The 25,168-nt window shown below is 33.4% G+C and overlaps 1 protein-coding gene across 1 annotated transcript in view; it reads left to right on the top strand.

The window, feature by feature from the left end:
* The window catches only part of LOC145684772 (trypsin-2-like), a 153,131-nt gene extending 128,651 nt beyond the window's left edge, over nt 1-24,480 (top strand). Inside the window, exons 2-4 of the mRNA XM_081757143.1 lie at nt 6,795-6,997; nt 16,356-16,422; nt 24,323-24,480. Coding sequence (XP_081613269.1) covers nt 6,795-6,997; nt 16,356-16,422; nt 24,323-24,444 — 392 coding nt within the window. The 3' untranslated portion in view covers nt 24,445-24,480. The remainder of the gene's footprint in view (nt 1-6,794; nt 6,998-16,355; nt 16,423-24,322) is intronic.
* The last annotated feature ends 688 nt before the right edge of the window (nt 24,481-25,168 follow it).

Here is a 25,168-nt window from a genome sequence, read left to right as displayed (position 1 = left end):
TATAGGGTTTTTGTGGAAATTCATCACTCATAAATACACCTCTAGATCGTTTTATCTTTAATTCTTTAACCAACCTCTCTATATTGAAGTTGGTCAATGGTTTTAGTTTTTTGACTTCTTTGGTTTAATTGCCCCCTGCTTTTCTTCCATAGCCATATTGTGCCTTTTATGTTCTTCAAATTCTTGTTTATTCTTCTTAGCATCAAGTACAGTTTTAGTAATCGCTGCTGCACCACCTGCTAATGAACCGACTGCACCTAAAGCTGCCAAAACGGCTGGAATTGTAAAAATAAAACCACCCATATGCTCTTTCTTAATATTTTTCATTTGTTTAGTAGTTAAAGTTAAATTCATTCCTTTACCTTCTTTAATTTTCTTAGATTTATCGCTAAGTTGTTTCCTTGTTAATACATGATCGATATTTAAATCCTTTAGTTCGTTATAAGGAACACTAAACATACAACCTTTAATAGAACACATCTTCCTATTTATTTAAGAGAAAATCTTGGTTTTTAAAAGTACAGTTGTCGTTGCTCCACCAAATTCAATTAAGGAATCATTCTCATCTGTTATCCTTATCTGAAAATTATCAACCTTGTCTTTGGATATAGAGAAAAATAATGGATAAGTAGGCTCATAAATAATACTATGTTTAAACTCGGCATCTGTTTTAAATGATGCTATAATTCCTGTTTCTCTATGTGTGTATTCTGTATCTTTAACAAACATACCATCTGCTATATTACAGTGAACATTAATTGTATCGAATGGGTGAAACTTTGGTATCTTATCTCCAACATGTTCTGTGTTTCTAACTAACTTCTTCTCACTAAAACCTAATACAGTATTAATGGTATCTAAGGTTATATCACAATACTCGCTAAATATTTTAACTCTATTTTTCTCTCTGTCCTCAGTAAATTTAATATTTTTAAAAGCATCTTCGGAGTATGGAAGATTTGATTTAATATATTCTTCTAATTATTTTAAACTATATTAACCAGGTTGAACTAAGAGTTGTTTTGTAAGATTAGGATGAAGGTTACTACAAACTGTTAATTTATTATTTCTTTCTCTAATGTTTGGAGTTAAGTATGTTGTGTAAAACCCAACTAGTCCTATACTTAAATAGTTGCTACTGTTGTCTAATTCGTAATGGAGTTTCTTCCTAAAACAGAAGTATCACTCGTTAACTTAAATACCTTAGCCATTTATTACATAATAAATTAATGAGTTTGATTTACCTAGAGATATTCCAAGAGAGAAAGTAATCAAGTTAATAGAAGATGTCATTCAAAAGTTAGAATACAGTTTAAAGAAGAAAAAGAGAAAACTGCGAATTGTTAAATATGCATACTACACTTTGATCACGTTGTCGGTTATACATTCTGCAACAACTGGATTTATTAATATTTTTATACCTGTAACAATTTACTCAATATTGATAACATCTCTTGCAACTGGAAGTGCTATAATAACAGGTTTGTCTTCTAAGTTAAACATAAGCAAAAGAAAAGATGAATATAAAACCATTGTCACTTGTATTAACTCATTTAAAGTACAGTTAGAGATGGTAATAACATTAAATGGTGAAATGGATAACGAATATATAAAAGATACATTGCTTAAGATCAGAGAACAACTTAAAGATATAAGATCATAAAAGAGACGATTTTCTCTATAATAAATGAGTAAGAAAATTACTAATTGGGATGTAAAAGAGATGATAAAAGAAACAACAGTTAAGAAAAGAAATGAAGAGTTTATAGCTGATGATATTCGATGTCTTATAGTGGGTTCAATTGGGTGTGGTAAAACTTTTTTGTTATTTAATTTTTTATTACAGCCAGCCTGGTTAAACAATAATTACTTCTATATATATTCTAAAAGCATGAATCAGCCAAAGTATGAGCAATTAAAAGATCGATTTGAAAAAGCAGAACTAAAGTTTAAGAAGCAAATAGCAACGTTCTTAAGCGGTAATAATCGTATTGTACCTATTGATGAATGTGAAAAATACTATATAGTTGTGTTTGATGATTACATTTTGGAGAATCAAGATACTGTTAGAAATTACTTTACAAGAGGTAGACATAGACATTTAGACTGTTTCTATCTTGCACAAACATATTCAAAAGTACCTAAACAGCTTATAAGAGATAACGTTAACTTCCTATGCATATTTAGACAAGATGTTACTAATCTCAAACATGTGTATATTGAGTTTGTTGGAGGAGATACGTCTTATGATAAATTTAAAGAGATATGTTCAAAATGTTGGCAAGATGATTATGGTTTTATAGTAATCGATATGGCAAGGAACGTATGCAATGGTAAGTATAGGAACAAGATAAAACACTTCTTAAACGTTTGACTTTTTTTCACGTTTATTGATGTTCTTTGACGTTTGTTGACGTTTGTTCGTTTTTTATATAATAAATGGATGAGAAAGATATTAATAACAATATCAAGTTAAAGGAGTTCTTGATGAAGGGCTTCAAATCTTGGAAGAAAGAAAGAGCAGGTATATATAAATTTAAGACACAAGAACAACCTGTAATTGATGCTACCCAAAATTTGGGAAGTGAGATCAAAAAGTAGTAGAACAAAATAAAAATCTAATAACTGAACTTGTTCCAGTTGTACATAAGACGGCCTCAATAGATCCTAGTCTACTAGAAACACCTAAAAAGATAACATATGATAGTTCCCCAAGTAGTAGTGATACACCTATAAAAGGAGAAATAAAACAAATGAGAAAACAAATTAAAGATAAAGTTGAAGGAGTTGAGCCTTTAACAACAGCACAATCATTTGGTAAGATTGCAACGAAATACTATAGTAAAAGAAATGATAGTGTGTTTGGAATAAGAACTGTAGAAGATCATCGGGGTTATTATGATATTTTCTTATTATAACTCTCCAATCTACGTAATGTCTAAATAAATATATAAACTCTACAGAGAGGTGTTGATAAATTGAAATGTTATGTCAATGATCTTTGTCTTTGAACTCTGCAATAAATCCTTCTGTTAAATTTTGAAACAATGAAATTATTTCCCAATCTACTTTGTCAGCGTATTCTCTTATAAGGTTTTCTGATAATTGTTGAGTTCCAGATAAGCGCCCCCAAGAAACTTTATCTGCATGTTCTCGTATAAAGGCTTCAAAGAGTTTGTTTCCATAAGATATAGCATCAAAATCAACTTTATCTATAAACTCATTAACAAATTCTTCAGATTGGCTTTGATTATACGATACTTCTTTCTAATCAACTCTACCTGCAAATTCTCTTATAAAGTCTTCTGATAAGTCTTGGCTTCCTGAAATAATCTCCCAATCAACTTTATCAGCTAATTCTCTTATAAACTCTTCCGATAACTTTTTCCATGAACATATTTCACTCAAATTAACTTTCTGCAGATATTTACGTATGAAATCTTCTGTAATGTGATCATAGTTATAGTCCTCCTCATAATCATCATAACCTATAGATAACCATTGTTCATCACTCATTGAATCTAATATTTCATCAGACAAATTCATAACATTTGCATAGAGAATGTTTTCTATAAGAAATGAGTTGTTTTCTTTAGTGGCTTTCTTGAACAAATGATCTAACATACCTATGGACACGCTAAAATTTATTTTGTAATAGTTTGTATAAAAATAAAGCAAAAGTAAGAGATCATGATCATTTAACTGGAAAGTTTAGAGGTGCAGCTCACAGTTATTGCAATTTAAACTATAAAAATCGCAACTTTGTTCCTGTATTTCTTCACAATTTAACTGTTTATGATACGCATTTGTTTATTAAGGAGTTAGCTTATGATACACAGAAAATTAAACTGATCGCTAATAATGAGGAAAGGTACATAACATATGAAAAATATGTAAGAGCAGGACCAAAAAAAGATTTAATAAATTTAAGATTTGTTGATTCATTTAGATTTATGCCAAAGAGTTTAGCAGAGTTAACTAGTAATTTAAAGCCGGAACAATTTCGAGAAACATTAAAGTTTTTCCCGATTGATAAGCTTGATCTAGTTAATACTAAAGGTGATTATCCATTTGAGTTCGTTGATTCATTTGAAAAATTAGAAGAACCCGTTCCACTATCTCCAGACAAATTTACAAACAGATTAGCAGGAGAAAAAATGAGTCCTGAACGTCATAAGCTTCAGGTTCAAGTTTGTAAAGAATTCGATCTGAAGTTAGTGAGGGACTTAACTGAACATTATAACAAAACAGATGTCCTTCAATTAACAGATATATTTGAAAACTTTAGAGATGTGTGTTTAAAGGCATATGGATTAGATCCTGCTTGGTATTATACAGCACCGGGTCTATCGTGGGATGCAATGTTAGAAGACTAAAATTAACTTAGAAATGTTGACTGATTATGATAAAATACTAATGTTAGAAAAGGGTATACGAGGAAGAATCTCACAATGTAGTAAAAGATATGTAAAAGCAAATAACAAATATATGCAAGATTATAATATAGATGAGTGTTCAACATACCTAGCATATCTAGACGCAAACAACTTACATGGATGAGCAATGATTCAATACATGCCCTTTAAAGATTTTAAGTGGGTTAAACCTTACATAGATATAATGAACATTCCAGATGACTCTGAAACCGGCTACATATTAGAAGTAGATTTAGAGTATCCGAAGTATTTACACAACAAACATTCTGATTTACCATTAGCTCAAGAAAATATGTGTCCACCAGAATCTAAACAATCAAAATTATAAACGACACTTTATAATAAGGAAAGATATGTAATTCACTATAGAAACTTAAAACTATATATGTCGCTTGGGATGAGATTAAAGAAAGTGCATAGAATATTAGAATTCAAACAATCAGACTGGCTAAAGAAATACATTGACTTAAATACAAATATGAGAACGCAAGCTAAAAACAAGTTTGAAGAATATTTTTATAAGCTCATGAATAACTCGGTATTCGGAAAAACAATGGAAAATATTAGAAAGAGGCAGCCTATACAATTAGAATGCGATCCTGAGGTAATCCTGAGGTAAAAAGTAATAGGTAAGATAAAAGATGAGAATAAAGGTAAGATAATGACGGAGTTTATTGGATTGAGATCAAAGATTTATGCTTATAGAGTAGAAAATAAAGAAGAGAAAAAGCTAAGGAGTAACTAAAGCTGTAATATCAAAGGAGTTGCGGTTTAATGATTATAAAGAAAGCTTATTTAAAAATGTTAAAACGTATAAAGACATAAACCTCATTAGAAGTTATAAGCACGATATATATAGCATAACCGTTCATAAACTAGCATTAAATTATTCGGACGATAAAAGATATATTATGCGAGATGGTATAAATACATTAGCTTGGGGTCATTATGGGATAGAGTAAAAGTGTAATTATAAGTAGTGTAGTGTAGTGTAATTTTAGATGTAGTTTTTTAGATTGTAAGTTTTTATGATTTCAAATGTCATAAAAGCCTATGCGATCTCACTTTGGGTTATCCTTCTGTGTTAAAGTACAATAGTCAGTGGTAGATTCATAATTTTTTTGGTAGTTAGGGGGGTTGAAGGGGAAAAGTGTCCTAAAACATACATGTATCCCCTACTAAACTTCATCTCAATATCTATCTTTTTCAGGTCATAGCCCACAAATAATACTTATATCATGTTTATTATAATTCACTTACTTGTTAAATTATTACATTCATGCTTCTGATATATTATTTATTTTGTCATACCAAGATCCGTTCATTTCTAATCAACGCCCATACCAAGATGCATTGAAATTCCCATTTTCACGATATTTAATTGAAATACTAACTAGAATTATTTTCAATATTTTGTTTTGTTCTACATAGCTGGCAAATAAAATTAATTTTATACTGACAATCACTCGCATAAAAGTCCCTTTATTTTTCAAATTTTAACTTCACTGTAGTATTTTTATTATTAGAGCTGTAATTTTCATTATTTATATTATTTTATTAATTACCACTCATATACTCATTTGGTTTAACCAATCGGAATATAGCTACTTAATATTCAAGTAATCACAATGCAATAACAATAAAAGCATCATTACCTACTACCGTTGCGCTATAACGCGAAAAAGGACGGTCATGATAAAAGGGCGAAAATAGATGAAAACTTGGTGTGGGTAAAGTGGGAGAAAATGAAGTGATCGCAAGGAGGCTAACGTACAAGGTTTTCATTCAGCAAAAGGTACATTTGACGCTAGCCTTGTTTGAATAAGATACCACACGCTCAAGAGCTTAGTGCTCTACCTTGAACCATCTCAGCCTTGAAAGTTGGTATTGATTTACTGAAAATGTTTAAGGCAGAATCAGCACGTTAGGTTTTCTGTAACTCTCATTAATCTAAGCATTATAAACCTTTACTGTTTCAGTACAAGTGTCAGAAATATACCTAGTTACTTTTGCGAGATATCGGCAGCATGTTTTACGCGACTTCTTGATACATTCAATTGCTGCTTCTTGTAACTACTAAAGTCACTTTATAATCATTATCTTATCTTAAGGTAAGTAGTTGCTCATTTTGGACGAAATAAGGCACAGTTGTTTAAGCCATGTTCTTTATTTCATTATGCACTTACAAACAAATTAGATCAGTAAAGTATTTAATTTTGAAACGAATAATATAACTATTAATTTGAACACTCGTTTAATTTATGATCTAACATTATATTCAAAATAGTTATATTTATTCCATAGTTTAGAAGAAAATTGTAGTACGTTTTACAAACTGATTAGATTATTTCCATATAGATTACGGCCAAGAAAATGGAGCAATAGCAGGTTGGGGCAAAAATGATCATGATGACGAAGAATTCTCCAGAGTGGTACATGAGGCCATACTTCCCATTATTCCTATACACAGATGTATAAAAGAATCCCGATACTATTTCAACGAACTTACTGATAACATGTTTTGTGCTGGGCACATGAATGGAGGAGACGATGCCTGTGAAGTAAGTAACCTCTTTCATTCTACTCTTTGTAAGAAAAATATTTTTAGATCCATCTCCTAACAGGAGATAATTATGGAAGATGTATTTAGGTTCACTCCGCATCAAAAAAAATTGCGACAGCTAACGCCGTGCAGCTAGACCAACCAATATACACCTTCTTATCCTATAATCTTGTCTGGTAAAGAGACCCCCTCTCTCTCCTCCTTTCTTCTCTCCCATACTAAAATTAGCTAACAACATGAACGCAATTCTAATTTCCAACTACACATGTATTAGTATCGATTAGAAATACGTAGCAACAAAGCATGGTTCAACCAGCAGAGAAGAGAAAACAGGTAAAATTACGTTGCTACAAAATCCGAATGAAATAACTACACAAATTTTCGCAAATATCAGGCGGGAAACTTCCAAAACTTTTAGAACAAAGAAACGCGATTTTTTTGAAAGCTAAAATTAAGGAACTGGATGATAATAGTAAAAATAAAAACATCCGGTAGATGTATAAGGGGATCAGCGAATTTAAGAAAGACTATCAACCTCGTCTTTATATATTAAAGAAATCTGACGGTACAGTTCTCACTGATACGAATAGCATCATAAATGGGTTCAAAGATTTCTTTAACGATTTGCTCAACACGCAACCAAAAACTAGTGTGAGTTGAGAAAAGGAGATACACACCACAGAGCCGTATATTCCAGAGCCCAACCAAATAGAAGTAGAAAGCGCTATAAAGAAATTAAAGAAACAATAATCTCCGGGTGTAGATAAAATTCCCGGCTGAGTTAATTTTAGCTGGTGGCGAAAAATTGTGGAACAAGATACACAGACTCATGCTCTTTACCTGGAACAAAAAAGAATTGCCACAAGAGTGGAAAGAATCAATCATTGTTCCAATTCACAAGAAGAGCGACAAAACTGACTGTAATAATTAATGAGGCATTTCTCTTCAGCCAACATCCTATAATATTCTTTCAACTATTCTATTAGCTAGATTGACCCCATACGCAGATTAATTTATTGGAGATTATCAGTGCGGGTTTAGAAGAAATAAATCAACTATCGACCAAATATTTACCATTTGCCAAATACTCGAAAACAAGTGGGAATATAATACCCCAGTACATCAACTATTTATTGATTTTAGAAAGGCGTACGAATCGTTTAGGAGAGAAAGACGATACAACGTTCTTACAGAACTTGGAATACGAAGAAAGCTAATTAGATTAATTAAGATATGTTTAAATGAATCCCAGGAGCTTTCACGTCGAAAATGGACTGAAACAAGGAATGCGTTGTCGCCATTATTATTTAACTTTGTTCTGGAACACGCTATAAGGAAAATAAAACATAGCAACTAAGGCCTAGAGTTGAACGGTTCTCACCATGTTATAGAATATGCTGATCATAAAAAATTAAGGGGATGGTAGGAGAACAATAAAGATAAATGCACAGATCTTATTAAAGGCTGGCAGGGACATGGGTTTAGAAGTAAATCCAGAGAAAACTAAAGTTACATGGAAGTGCGTCAGAACCGTAATACAGCAACTTATGGATACGTTAAAATATTAAGTAATACTTTTGTTAAGTGGACAGTTTCAAATATTTAAGATCAGTATTAACAGAGGAAAATCATATTCACCAAGAAATTAAATGTCGACTAAGAGTAGGAAATTTGTATTATTATTCGGTTCAAAATCTCATGTCGTCGCAAATTCTGTCGAGGAATTCGAAGCTTAAAATATAAAAAACGATAATCATGCCTGTTGTTATGTTTGGTAGCGAAACATGGTCACTTACTCTGAGGGAAGAACATAGACTGAAAGTATTTGAGAACTAGATCCTGAGACGAATATTCGGACCCAAGAGGAACGGGAATGGGGAATGGCGGAAACTTCATAACGAGGAACTACATAAGATATATGGTTTACCCAACATTGTTAGGGTCGTCAAGTCTAGGATGCTTAGGTGGGCGGGTCATGTTGCTAGAATGGAATAAAGTAGAAATGCTTTCAAAGTCTTGACTGGAAGACCAATCGGAAAACGACCATCAGGAAGACCTAGGTGCAGATGGTAGGACAATATTAAGATGGATCTCGCAGAGATTGGAATACACGGTAGAAACTGGATGCAGTTAGCGAAGGATAGAAGTCATCGGAGGGCTTTTGTGAACGCGGTTTGAACACCCGGATTATAGAGGCCATAGAGTTAGGTAGTTAGTTTTTTAGACAGTAACGACTTTCCGCTTACAATTTGTTACCGTTGCTGGGATTTGTGCGAATATGAAATGCATATAATTACACATAGAATGCACTATTAATTGTACTTTTAATACATAATTGTAGACACGAACACGTTTCTTCCCCATTCTAATTTCCTAGTTACACACACAGAATATCACCATATTAAGTGTTTCAATGTTTTCAACCTATAGGAGCTCTAGTTCGTAAGGTGGTACTGTGATTCATAAGTTTTGCAATCAGTTTTGAGAGAAAATATCTCTTCGCGAAAGCCATTATCATCTATACGATTTTGTTCAAAGTACAAAATATAATAATACACAGTGATAGTTACAATATTCATTGGTTCAATTGATTCGTCTCTTGGCTGTTCTCACGTTATTTTGAAGACTAATTATCATACAATTTTTTTCATCTTTTTCTTTGTTAGAAGTGATATTTTCTTAAGACATTCAAGCATTTCTTCCTTGGTAATGTTACTAACCTTACTGTTCTACTGATATGGTAAAATAATCTAATTAACGCTATCGAAATCACTAAACAATAAGAAAAGCTGCAATCTGCTTTTGTATTCTCTTTTCAAAATCAAATTTATGATTATACGCAAACACACACACAAAACCCGAGTTTAACTTTACCTTTTGATGTGGAAAACAATGATCAAAACTGACATGTACTTGTTGTGTATGCTTCACGGGATGTAAATGATGAATATTAAAAAATTGGTTGAAGAACAATTTGAGACCAGCTATACGAGTCAATACTTCGAGCGGCAACAGAAATGCTCAGTACTACAAGCCCAGTATTTTTTTTTTTTTTTTTGGAATGTATTCTTGCTCATCAAACAAGACTAGAAATCATTGATGTAAAGAACAAACATTGCCTTAGGAATACCATAACGGTCATTTCAAATGAAATCAACACCAAAAAAGCACATTTTCCCCTCACATTTTCGGATTTTCAACAATTTCATGTCACATGAAGGTATTATAGCAAGATTTAAAAATACCAAATTTAAACCTTCCAGGCTGATTAGTTTTCAAAATTTGACAGTTTGAAATATTTCAAAAATTTCATATATTACGTTTTTAAGTTTAATATATCTCGGAGCTGATTAAAATATACCTTACTAAGACTTACGTCATTGCAAAGCCGTTGTTTTAAACTTTTTTCGGATATATAAATCAATGGGTGTGTACTAAAATTCTGTTTCGAAAATGCGAATTCGAAATTTGAAATTCGAGTTTCTCGAAAATGGGCAATTTTAAATTTGTGAAAAAATCTCATATGTAAGTTAGGTCTTTATAAAGATACGGTGAAAATATAATTTTGGAATCGTCATGGGATCACGAGATTCAAATAATAGAAACAAACCGGGTGAAGGCTTTCCACTAGAAAACGTCCAGCCGTCAGGGAATTCTACCAAATTGCTGACATTTCTACAACTATGCCAGGCATAAAAGACTCTCTTTCAGTGGGAGACAGTATTGGAAACAAAGTTTAATGTTTCTAAACGTATTTTTTCTGTAATTTGCGGGAGGTATATTGGTTATCTAAAAAATGGTTTCCTTATATGATCATAGGGTTTACCAAATTTGCAGAGCTTAGCCCCCAAAATGTTTGTTAGTTGAAGCATAATCTTTGTTTTTGTACCCTACATCAAAACATGAAGTTAATAATAGAAAATCCGAAGTTGCAAACTCTCACCAATGGGTACATAATGTGTTCGATTCGCGGCGGGAGATCGCGTGATTAAGATTCTACCTTAATCAGTAGGTCAAGATGTGATATAGCCTCGCTGCTGAACGGGTACTTAAACTCAAAATCAACTCAGCGGTTCCATTACAACTTACAAGGACCATATGATGACGTCTGAGGACTGCTCTATAGGAACTTGCTCTTCTTACCCAAGAACTGACGTTATTAAAACTCTGCTGGAAGATGCCCTAGAGGAAAACAATCGAAACTGTGACTTTCCATCAATGGTTTTCTGTTGATATATGCACATCAGAAACTCTTCAGAAGTCATCAAAAGAATTTATTGAACTATTTTGTCAGAAATTAAATTACCTTTATCATCAGTTCATAAAAAAGCAACGTTTCCTTTCCAACCATGTTAAAGGGAATATGTCTGAAAGAGAATTTGTTCTTGTTTGTGACTTCGTGAAAAATTATGGTTGTGTTGTACAAGATGAGGCATAATCATTTCACTGGAATGCGAACAGAACTACAATCCACCCCTTCGTAATTTAACACCTCAAAGGTAAAAAAAAATACCCCTATAACTTGGTTATAATAACTGACTGACTTAAGCACAATAATGTGTCATTCCAATCTTATCAGAAGAAGCTTGGGGAATTCCGTCGAAGCAACCACAGTGTTGCCCCTGAGAAAATTTTCTATTTTTCGGATAGTTGAGTTTCATTCTTTGCCAGAGCCCATGGTAAAGGCCCCTGTGATGGTATAGGAGGGCAGAGTGAAGAGACTGGCAAGAAAAGCAAGCTTCCACCGCCCATTCTCAGATCAAATCTAGGAAACCATTACAATTGTATGATTGGGCAAAGAAGAGCATCTCAGGAATTGGGTTCCTGTTTGTTACTCACTGAGAATATGATGCTACTAATGAATTTCTTAAAAGAACTGTTCGAAGATATTCACCAAATTCTAGAGACACGAAGACTCCATGTCTTTGTACCCCGTGACAAACGTATATAGTGACTGGGCCCTTCTCATTTTTTTCAACATCCAGCATCCTGCACTACAGTTGAGTAGTTTGAATGATTACCAAATGTTACAGCGAAAGAAAGTTCAGTGGACACTAAGCAAATCATGTGAGGCATTTTTTCTTATTTGCATAATTTCCTTCGAATTGTGTACCTCTCGAACCCATAACGATCCCAAAATTATATTTTGACTGTATCTTTATAAATGCGTAACTTACACATTTAAAATTTCCCTTTTTGAAAAATTCAAATTTGAAAACCCTAATTGGACTTTACGAAAATTATTTTTAGCACACTTCCATTAATTTATATATCTAAAAATCTAAAGATAACGGTTTTGCAATGATGTAAGTCTTAGTTCGGTATGTTAATTAGGGGCCGAAATATATTAAATTAAAAAAGGTGATATATAGGCAGTATTTGGACCAAAATTAGACATTTGGGACAGTAACATTTCGAAAATTAATCAAGCTACAAGATTGAAATTTGTTATTCAACGATATCTTCATGTGACGTAAAATTATCAGAATCTGAATCCGTAAGTATTAAACGACGTATTGAGTTGATATGGAATCACCCATACTCGTATTTGCTGCTTGTAGTACCAAGGATCGCATTTGCCTGTAGTGTTTTAAGGTCACTTCTGAATCTTTAGTAGTTACTTTTGAATAACTGCAAAATATGAAAATTAAAAAAAAGAACAGTAGATGTGCATCTTATACAAGTATGTTCAAGACTGGTTAGATTTAAGATAGTGCATGCATTATTGATATTAGTTTAATTATTTGATTTTTATTCTGTTTATACTTTACACGTTTAAACTCTTGTGTATTAAATGAATAGGAAACATGTTATATAGTCATCTTTTAAATAAATAAAGTTTTAAAATTAATAGTAAATATAATCAAAAATTTATGATGTATCATATTTGGAACATATTACTTTTGTGATGGGATGATTTTCTCCTACAAAACAATCACATTTTATACATCTCGTTTTTTCTTTCTCTGGACTGTCTTTCTATTTCTTAGATGGTTCTTGTAGAACACGTTTTACATCGTTTCCTTGGGAAAGGTACAGATGATCATATCCTTTCTTTGATAACTGAAGACGAATATTTATTCCCAGAATTATTTGTATTGATGGTATTTTTGTCACTTGTTAGGCCATCACTTTTCATTGATCGTTTTCCTATATAAGGTTTTATGAGGGAAACAGCAAGCTCTAACAAGAACATACGGTGTATTTCTCTTTTGTTCATATCCTATTCTGGATACTTTAGTGTGAATAAAGTGTAGCTACCTAGGGCATCAATAACATTACGAGTGTAAAAGAGCGAAGACATTTATAATTTCTTACCTAGTTTGTTTAACATAGACGAACCATTTGGGCAATAACATCAAAACAATCTTTTATTTTGTCATAATAAATAATTAGTTCAGGTTTGATTTGCTTATTTTTGTCAACTCGGATATCAGAGTTGTTTTAAATTAACACAAGTACGTTTCGTAATGTTTTTCTTAAACAATGTACAACACTAACATAGTCGATGACTTAAAACAAGTATGATCAACAAAAGCAAACTTCAATGTATATTCATCACAATCTCTGGTTTCTTTTAACTCATTTAATATACCTTCTCTGTTCTACTGCAGAGTTCCAACGACTATTAGTTTACTCTCCGTGTATTGTTCTTCTGTTAATTCAACAAAAGTGTAATACCGTTCCATTGTGATGTTTCTACCAGTCCCTCTGATTGGTACAGTGATACTCCTCGCTAATATATGTGGACCTCTATCTAACTGAGACCTCTCATGCTTTCCTACTTACAACTCTTTTTTAATACGTAATGAGTTTCAGAATCTTCATACATACGAAAAAAGATACCGTTCTTCCTTGGTTTATTTTTCACGAATTATGTAAACGGACTATGTGCTTCATCGATTGTTAAATATTGACTTTTAGCAATATCTTTAAAAGAAACAAAAGCTTCAAAACATATTTTTATATCTCTATTCTGAGTGACATTTCAAAAAAATAACTAAAACTGTAGTTATTCTATATACGTAGTTTGATTTAAGGAAAAACAAATTTAAGTTCGGCAATTACACAAAAAATCGCAATAACAAAGATAGGTTAGAGGACATACATCAAACCGCATGATACAAAATATTTTTGTATCTATTTTCAGTAAATCTGTTTTAAATGAGATGGGTATATACTGAAACGAACAATGTGAAACACTTGGAGATATCTAAACAACTATATCCTGTAAAAATATAAAAAATAAACTTATAGTTAAAGTTGACACATTGCTAAGTATTAGGGTTAATATTGCAGTACGATATGGTAATTAAAATAAAAAGAGCAAAAATATATTTGAATTCCCATTGTTGAACTGTAAAGTTTTTCAATTCCAATTTGAAAATCTTGGTTTCACATATAATATTTTATTTTCCAAAATGGTGAGATATACATAAAATGTTTCACTGTTGAAGTTCAGGAGTGACAATTTTAAAAGGAATTTAAATGTACACAAGCAATTCTAATCAATCTTTAATTTACTGCCTGAGCTATTGACCTTTCAACCATCAACTATATACCACTTATTCAGCATAGGGCGAGCGATTTTATACATGAAGCTTTGTAATTTCTTAAAGACCCGTGTGTGCTCTAATTTCTAGTTTTTCGGTCAAGGTAGTGGTCCACAAAAACAACAACACTTCACAAATCAAAAGAAGACGTAATGAAATCCCCTTATTTCGCAACGACAAAAAATTCCTAGGGATAGAGCCAAATCCCCTAGGGATCAGGAATCTAACATCAAATACAGTTTTGGTGCTTGAGTGGTAAGGCAGGCTTGTATCGTTCTTTGGTGCTGAACACCTATTTACCGCATCTCATGGTATGACAAGAACCCAATTAATACCAAAAAAAAGCCGTGATTAACTATTATTCCAAACGAAGCGATTTTCCGCTCCTGCCTACAAGAGAACTTTCAAAATCTTTGCTGAGCCACACGTACATAAGTTTCTACGCATCCCAGACAAAGTCGCACTTACTATTCGCTAATTCGAAAGATAGATTTATGTCTGTCTTCCTCATGTAGAGACGTTCCAGTTCACCCCTTTCTTGGGAAACCCGACTGCTCTATTAGAGATATTTAGGTACCTACAAGTGAGGTGATAAGTATATTTCATACAGAGCGAGACACATTTATATATTCAATTCGGAGCTACTGAGGGGGAAGTCCTCTTTCACTGGTATAAGGAAAAGGGCACAAATTCTGCCTACTTCAATTACGGTTGAAATTACCACACCTTATATCCTTATTTAAGTTCATTGCCGATACTATTACCTTCATTTCACATATATAACCTATTATAAGGTAGATGTGGCAGGTCTACCATATCTGAGACCAAAGTTTCTTATGTTTAGGTACTGAGGCACTACCCCTACTTCAAATCCGAAACATGTATGCGATGTCAATTTCAGAGACAAACGTCCTCAGCAGTTTCACGTCGGCATGATCTCTATTCTCCTATAATCAGTGTAGAATAAACCTGTACGAAATTCTGATATATATGCTCCTACGGAACACAACTTCTCACAAGGCAACTCTTAGATGCGGATAAAATATTCCTCTACTCTCATCACGATCTTCGGACTATGCAACAGTTAGTTACCATTTTAAAGCTAAACTTCTTTCCTTCAGTGCAGTCCCATTTAGATAGATGTCAAGGCCTCTAGGTGTGTCGATATGTGATTATGAATAACGCGAAAGAAACTTATTGCAAATAGTAAACTTAAAATTTATTCACTTACTATTAATGAAAATAGTAGACATTATTTAATTTCCAATTTCAACTATGTTTAAATGCACTTAAGCTATTTACCTTGTATTTGAATGATCATTAAATTCAACGATAATTTACAACTACTTTTCTTCTGCGGCCGTCATCCTAAAACTTCTATTTCATAAGGACATGATACCTTCATACATATATACCTTCTATATACCTTCATATATATATATATATATATATATATATATATATATATATATATATATATACATATATATATGATTTTAAAATTGAAGTTGAAATCATGAGAACTGCTACAGCAAGGAAAGTGGCTGAAACTTGGTTAAATATAATATCTACACAAATGCAAGGTAACAATCTAAACTTTCGTTATACAGTAAAATCAATTAAAACGAATTATATTATCACCTTGTTTAGTTTATTATATCTATATCTATATCTATATCTATATATATATATATATATATATATATATATATATATATATATATATATATATATATATATATATATATATTCTTCTTTGTTATACATTATATAGAATTAAAATACTTTTTAAATTTTTCTCAGAAAGATGGAGGAGGGCCTATATTTGTAAATTTACCTCACGACGGAGAAGAACATTTTGGACAAATAGGTATGCATTCATATCAAATAGAATAATATAAAATATAATTTTAGAAGACATATAGAACCTAAAATCTCTTTCTTTTTACAAATGTATAGTACTTGTATTTTTCGCTTGTGTCATCAGACGTTGCTGCACTGTGTCGACAGATTCGTATTGGCACATTATCGTATGCCATTTGCAGAGCTCTGAACTAATTAAGGTGATCCAACATTCACAGATTTAAGTAATAGCTATAAAAGCTGGTATGCAATAGAACCAGAAGGGTTGTTAAATTTACAAAATGTGAAAGCATACTTAAAGGGAAAGATGCTATAAAAATGAGCCTAAACTATTAACTCCGACTCTTATTTTAGAAAAAAGTACATGTACTCATAATCGTAAAAGAACTAAATCGAAATAATCTTTACAAAGGTCAGTTTTACAAATCTAAAATATCTACTTTTGGAAGTATTAAAAACTATGAACATTCTGAGCAATACTGTTACATCCGTAAATCATTAAAAATCTTATCTACTTATTTTTTGAAATAATGTTTAGCTATATGCATGTGCTATATAAAAATTAAAATAATTTTAGAAAATTAAATATACAACAACTAAGAAAGCTACGTTTATATTACCGCATTTCTAACGAAAGTAACTTCGTTACGTTTTGTTTATTATATGTAAAACTACTAATTGGAATACGGAAATTGCAATTAAAATAATATTTGTAATTCTAGTTACTTTTGCTTTTATAGATGAGTATTACGCAATAAACAAATACAAAAACAAGATTATTAATTGATTATTTGAGAGTGTCCTCACTTGCGCAAGATGATAAAATAAATGACTATGGTATTACACATTACTGTGTGTTCAGCACAAATAATGTCAAATTCATGTGCTGTGTTGAATTCACATTAAGATGCACCTTCGATTTCGGTAGTATAGAAAATGAAAGATACACAAAATCCCAATCGAATATGTATACACCAGAGGTGTTGATTTAAAACATGTTAGTGTAGAAAATGAAAATTACACAAACTCCCAATCCAATATCGAAAACACCAGGGATATTAATTTAAAACGTATCCTGTAAGAATAAATTGTAATAAGATAATTCCACTAACATATCGTCAATATATTACACTTTTGAGTCCATCACAATAATCTTTCACGACAGAAATGTCGTTATAATTTTTACAAAGATTTTAGTAATTATCATAAATTTCGACACTTGTGGATGACATGTGTAGTCAAGAGAAAGTTATTGATTTTTGGTCAATATAATTCGTAATGTGCTCATCCAAGGCAAAAAGATAGTGAGAACTGTTACCTTAAGCACAGAAGTGGACAGTCTTAAGTGAACGCACAGATTATCTTGAGAAAATCAGAATCAATGCTTCGTAGCAAGCAGAGGCGGGTTAAGTGGTTAACGGAGCCCCGTAGCAGTCTAAGCTGCTGAGGTTAGGATTTTCAGATAAAGCCCCGTAGCAGGCTAAGCCAGGAAATAAAATATGCGTAATCCTGTAGCAAACTAGAAGCCTAGGGTTAGGTTACTCCAAAAGTTTGTAGCAAACTAGAGGAGGGCTACCTAAAAACTGGTTTTAAGTTGTTTTTGTCCATCCAATTTATAGGGTCCTTTGGGTGGCGGTGGCACTGCTGCTCTAATGTTGTTTTTTCTCCGTAAAAGGGGCGAAAAGCCATGTTTGCATGTGACTGTAAATTTATTTGTTGGGAAATCTTATTGCCAAACCACGTGGTGGTGTTTGTAAACACTGATGAGTGAAATTATTTGTTTACAACAGCATATAAAATATTACAATATACATGGGAGATTAGCACTGTGGGGTTGTCACCGGTATAATCCCACTAAGTAGTTATGTTTGCTGCTCCAAAACATCCTTGGAGGTTGACGTTAGTGTTTAGCATAAGTATATAGACCGTCACCAAAAAAGGAATGATAATGATGGAGGTCGCGCTTATAACTTATAACTCATAACTGGGGTTTCAATAATTGGGGCTAGCCATAACTAGGTCTTTGACTGGCTAATAACATATACCTGTTTGTACAACATTATCCTTGATGCCCGATGCAACGTATGTGGTTGCTGCTGACAGTTACGGAGTAAGACTTATGGATCTTAGAGTTTCGAGATACGAGCTGCACTGATCGCCAGATCAATGTTGGCAGTTCATTCTGAAATCACTCAGGTTAAATCACCTGTATGTACATGCAAATCGAATATGAAAATGAATTAAATTTAACTTAATCCACTAGCCACGACGCACAAAACATTGCAATAACTTGATTGTATTAACGTTTAGATAACGAACTGTCCAAACGATGCAGCTGGCGTCCTTCTGTTGCTCCAAGAACTGCATTGCTTTGGATCGCAGTATTTCCATAAATGATTGGAAGAGACATTTAATTCAGTTCCAAATAACTATAGAACGTAGTTTTTACATATTAAGTCAGGAAGAAACACTGAGAACCTTCGTCGCTCACTAAAATGTTCTCACCATAAAGCAACGTTTCAGCTATACACTATGTGATCAAAAGTATCCGGACAGCCCCAAAATATAGGTTTTTCATATTAAGTGCATTGTGCTGGCACCTACTGCCAGGTACTCATTATCAGTTACCTCAGTAGTCATTAATCATCGTTAGGTAGCAGAATGGTGCGCTTCGCCGAACTCACTGTCTTCGAACGTGATCAGGTGATTGGGTGTCACTTGTGTCAGATGTCTGTACGCAAGATTTCCACACTCATAACCACTACTAGGTCCAATGTGTCTGATGTGATAGTGAAGAGGATACGTGAAGGGACACGTGCAGCACATAGCGTACAGACCGAAATCGTCTGTTGACTGACAGAGACCACCGACAGTTGAAGAGGGTCGTAAGGTGTAAGAGGCAGACATCTATCCAGTGCATCACACAGGAATTCCAAACTGTATCAGAATCCACTCCAAGTACTATGACAGTTAGGCGTGAGGTGAGAAAACTTGGATTTCATGGCCGAGCGGCTGCTCATAAGCCACACATCACGCAAGCAAATGCCAAACGAAGCCTCGTGTGGTGTAAGAAACGTAAACACTGGTATTGATCAGTGGAAAAACTTTGTGTGGGATGCAGAATCACGGTACACAATGTGGCGATTCGATGGCAGAGTGTGGGTATAGCGAATGGCCAGTTAACCTCAGCGTGCGTAGTGCCAACAGTAAAATTCGAAGGTGGTGGTGTTATGGTGTGGTCATGTTTTTCTTGAAGGGGGCTTGCACCCCTTGTTGTTTTGCGTTGCACTCTCACAGCGCAGGCCTACAGCGATACCTCTCATCCGTTCAGCACTCCGTGAAGAATGGGCTGCCATTGCCCAAGAAACTTTCCAGCAGCTGATTGAAAGTATGCCTGCGAGAGTGGAAGCAATCATCAAGGCTAAGAGTCGGCTCACACCATATTTAATTCCAGCAGTACCGATGAAGGGCGCCACGAACTTGTAAGTCATTTTCAGCCAGGTTACCGGATACTATTGACCACATAGTGTATATATTAATAAACGATGAAAGACTTCTTTGTCCTGTTTTCTGGGAAGAAAAACAGTTCACATCGAAGAAAGAAATTATTGCGTCGGAGAATAAGGTATAAATAAAAAAAAAATTACTGCCTTTACAGAAATATACAGAGCGTCCACAAAAGTTACATCTATAACCTGGTGATGGTTATAGTATTGCAATTTTGATTGCTAGCAGTTTATTTGATTTCTTGTCTTAATGCTGCTGTATTGGTTTTGTACTGCCCTTTCCTTTGAGAGATGGGATAGACGAAGCGTGTTGTTGCGCTAACAATGTTCTAGATATTTTCTCAAGATGATCTGTGTGTTCACTTAAGGCTGCCCACTTCTGTGCTTAAAGTAACAGTTCTCACTATCCTCTTGCCTTGGAATCCAGCTTGTCCACCATGATATAAATTAATATTACATCCGAAGCTTCAGCTGGAATTTACAGAACCTCTAAAGCATGCAAACACTCATTTATTGTATTGACTAACTTCTGCACCTTCAAACTAGATACTTTGTCCACCATTTCTCGATATAGCAGTCATCCGATTGCATCATTCACTAGCATACGCTTCTTTTCATAATATTGAATTAAAGCGTCCAAACATTGGAATAACTATAATCTGAAATGGTAATTCCTTGAATTAGTATGGTAGCCTCACATCTACTGTCATTTTAAATACTCTAGTTTTGGTGGGTTACATATATTAGTGATTTTGTGCACTGTTATTATAAGTAAATTTTTAAAAGTTTCCCCTTCTCTTAATACACCATTCAATTTGGGCAAGTCCAAATTGGATAACCGAACTACAGAATTGGAAAGTGAACTACCTGAGTTATTCTGAAAATGATGCTGCGAACTAGCCTTCCGCTGTAGTGTCCTCCATCAAAAGAGTCCTCCATTTCACTTATTTCATTTTCCAAAGGCGCAAGTGCTTCTATAGCTATAACTGCAACTTTTATGAATATTTCTTTACATTCTTTATCCATGTCAATATGACACTGGGTGGCTAATTGGTTTAATGACCTATCATCTATTTTGTTTTTAACCTTGTAGTTATACGTCTTATTAATGTTTTCTTGCATGTCACTACGCCATGTTCATACCTAATTATACACAATACCAACGTATTTATAAGAAAAGTCAATAACAAAAGTCATACTACATAAGTCACAAAACAATCATAGTGATTAGACCTGATCACTCTCCCGTCATTTCTGTATTTGAACTAATGTTACACTATTGTTTCGAATATACATGAAACCACTCTGTGCCACTAGAAGTGAACAACTCTGACCATATGCACCGCATTCAAAGCTTCCTCAAACAAACTTCTTTCTTTTCAGGGTTACCACTTGCTATGCCCTAATATAACAAACTTAAAAGATTACTGATAATTATATACAACCCAATAACTTCCAAGTCTCTTTCTAAACCTTAAGGTTAAAGATATATGTTTAGAAGAGGAACAGCAAAACTGTGGAAGAAAATAGAGTGCAAGCAGTTTGCATAGAAGCATCCACATAGTATGCAGTGAGTAAGTCGAATCGTTCGTCTTTAATCCAAAGTTTATAGATTCAAATTCTTCTTGATACCATTGTATGCTCATATACATTTACGACATAGAATATGATAGGGCTGTAACAAAAAATGTATGTAAATCAAATGTTCCGGCGTATAACTTCACTAACTGTTATTCTCCCTACAACAATTACCTTCAGTATGACCGCAATGAACAAGGAAGATACCAACTATAGATATCAATTCTCGTATATTCGTTACCGAAGTCGTTACGTTATGACTTTACGCATAAGATGTTCAATCAGCAATATCTTGAATATATATAATTATTAAATCAACAGCCTTTTTCATTTGTCATTTTGCTGATGTTGAGCACCAATTTAGCATAGGTCAATTGAAAGTGGAGCGTTGGAGTTGAGAGCTCATTTTTCTGTAAAAATGAGTTTGAGAGTGGTTAACTTGATTTCTGTACTTTGCGTTTGAACTCAACTATGTTAATTTCAAAAATGAGTATTTGAAACCTTGGTCACACTTTCCTTATTGATATCCGTTAGCAGCTCCAACTCTGGAATGTGCTTCACCTCCTAAATATATTTTTTAAAATACAAAAAAGAAAACGCTTTACATTTGCAAAAACATTCCTGATAATTACGATAAACCCCAAAACTGCTATAGCCTTTTTCGGCACTCTTTGATTAAAACGGAATTTGCCCATTCTATTATGGTGATCTACTGTGGGTCTGTCGAGGTCAATGGATTTTGATTAACCTCAAAAGCACAATCCTATGTTTATATACGATTATGTAAATATAATGATGCATTATCGAACTTGGAAACTTGTTATATGAATACAATTTCTTGGAGGGAATGGGATAGATTATTGATGTGAAATACATCGAGATATTTGTAAAGTCGATTACTACCATTCTTCCAAACAAGTGAAATGTAGCCACGGAATTGAAGAATGGCGGAGCATTGTGCATAGACCAATACTGGTGGCAGTATACAGGATGGTCAATCCATCTGAAGTGGTCTAAAGATGCGGAAAATGGTTGATCGACAATCTCCGAAAATTATGGAAATTGGAGTTTGATGAACCTTGTGTATGAGAAGGTCAATAACATTATTCACGCTGTTGTATGTACAGGTGTTCCTGAATGGCGGCCATTTTTGTTGTCGGTGGAGTGTCATATTTTTGCAATTGCAAGCGTTTACGAATACTACAGTTGCTCAGGAACTACGTATCAGACGAGCTCCAAAGAAAAACAAATGTTTAGAAGAGAGACTAAGGTACAGGGGAGCATATACTCTTGCTTCTAAATAAATATACAGGGTTGCAAACCAATATACGAAATCACTAGAAAAAGTACGGAAAATTACTCTTTTAAAGGGGCTCTATTTTGGAATGGCATAAAGTGGGGGTTCATAAGTTTTGTGCTGAATACTATTGCATCTAAAGAGTCTGTGCAAACATCCACACATATGATAACACTGACATCGTAGATTGATGGGTTCCGACGGTTGAAGTTTATAATTTTGATTCCATGTTTGGGACGTAATATCTGAGGAGGGCAAAGCGCTAAAAACTGCTACTTAAGCCACAAAGTAATTATGTATATAAATAAACTATTGCAAAAGAAATCATGACTAATATCAAATGGAGAAAAAAGTGAGGACATTGTAAAAACGCGAAAAAAGCACCCGCGTGACGATGAGCGTAGCCTGGAAAAAATTAAATGTTTTGATATGTTTCATTCTAGATCTTAAAAACTGCGCAAGGTTCAGCAGTTAGGCCCGCTTTTGTTTGTGTTCAGTTGTGCAAAAGCTTGCGAGTGGCGTTTGTTCCACATTATTAGCTCCATGATCATTGCCAAGTATATATGGTAAGGGGGTTTGCTCCCCTTTCACCCACGACACCCATTGCCTAACTGGAACGCGGTATTAAAGAACTCAATATATCAGCAAAGTCTCACTGAAATCCAATCAAAGTTATGGAAGGTAATGTTTTCACAAGGTTGCGTCCACTAATCTACCATATCGTACCGAAAATGGCGTATTTGTGGGAAATGTTTAAAATATTTGTGGTTTCCCTTCTCTTCTTTAGCGTTGCAGCAATAGTCCTGAGCAACTGTAGGATTCGTAAACGCTTGCAATTGCAAAAAATGTCACTCTACTTACAACATAAATGACCGCCATTCAGGAACACTTGTACATACGAATACGAGAATGATATTATTGACCTTCTCATACACAAGGCTCGACACACTCAATTTTTTAAAATTTTCGGAGATGGTCGAGCAACCACCTCTGGACCAGTTTGTTTGGATTGACGCAGGAGGGAAAACCTATATGGATTTCTGTCCAGAAAATCCCTGGTAATGAATCTGTTTGGAATATCCTACAACAGAAGTGTAAGCGGTCACGCTAAGAGGTAAATAAACAAAAGTTGAAGTTGATTGTGTGAATACCTAATAGAATAACATATCGCATGATGGCATTGATAACTTATTGAACAGTAGACCAATAAGATTCGATTGTTACGTAGTGTAAATCGAATGCACTAAGTACAAACATATGCATAAGAATGATTTCTTCTTTGCACTGGTACTTAGCAATGGCAAGGGTTAGTCTTTCAGGTGCCTGTATTTGTGTCAGGGTACTTTATTGAAGACAGTAGTAGTATCGTTTGTATAATTCAAAGTCTACCTAATTTGATGTTATTACATATTACATCCCATTGTGCGCTTCTAATCTTCAAATCTTAAACAAAATATAATTCATCTAAGGTAAAATTTACAAAAAGCTTAACTTAAAACTAATTAATTTATACATTTTCTTTCTAGGAATAATATCTTGGGGACGAGGTTGTGGAGAGCCCGATTTGCCAACAGTATTTACGAATCTTTCAAACTACAAGAACTGGCTCTTGAAGCATAATCCAAAAATAAAAATTTGTGACGATTAATCATTTGAAAGTTTAAAAAAGTAGTATTATTTGTATTACATATTCCAATCAACAAAAAGACCTATTTTCATCAGTAAAAAAATCAAGTCGTCATAACATCTTGTAAAAAATTACGAGCAATTCGAAAGCGGTGTTCTATAAAACTAGGCATTGGATTCAAATATGATCATTAGTAACGTTTGGGTGTTAATTTAAACTAACATAATATTTTGCGAGTAGCTTTTGAATGTACAATAACATTTTTGGAATTACTAAATTGCATTTCTGATATATTTTGTACGTACTACTATTTATTAAATCAAAACATGTAATAAAACCTAACTAATGACTTTAAGTTGCTTGTTAAATATAATTCAATCTCAATTTTCTCCGTATAATACTAATACATATGTTTCATGTCGGTTAAATGCGTCATTGTACTTGTTTGTTTCAACGGCAAGAGTATGAATTGTATTGGTATAAAGCGTCTTCATTGAAGACTTTGCTCCAGCCACTAGTTGCTTTAAATAATGACAAGTACTTTGAGATGTATTGTTAATATTAATAGTAAATATGCAATAGTAAGTTTATTTACCCCTTCCACTTAACGACAAATAGTATTTTCGTGGTATTCATTTTGTATATTAAGTTTGTATTGTCAAAAATACCCCATAACTCCTTTATATGCATATTGGCCACTTTAAATGTAGAATTTTCACTGTACTTAAATAAGGGTAACGGAATC

The sequence above is a fragment of the Thermobia domestica genome, chromosome 5 (genome assembly GCF_964235325.1).
Source record: "Thermobia domestica chromosome 5, izTheDome1.hap1.1, whole genome shotgun sequence".
NCBI lineage: Eukaryota > Metazoa > Arthropoda > Insecta > Zygentoma > Lepismatidae > Thermobia > Thermobia domestica.
Note: the sequence above shows the minus strand (reverse complement) of the source record. Positions and strands in the feature narration are given on the sequence as shown.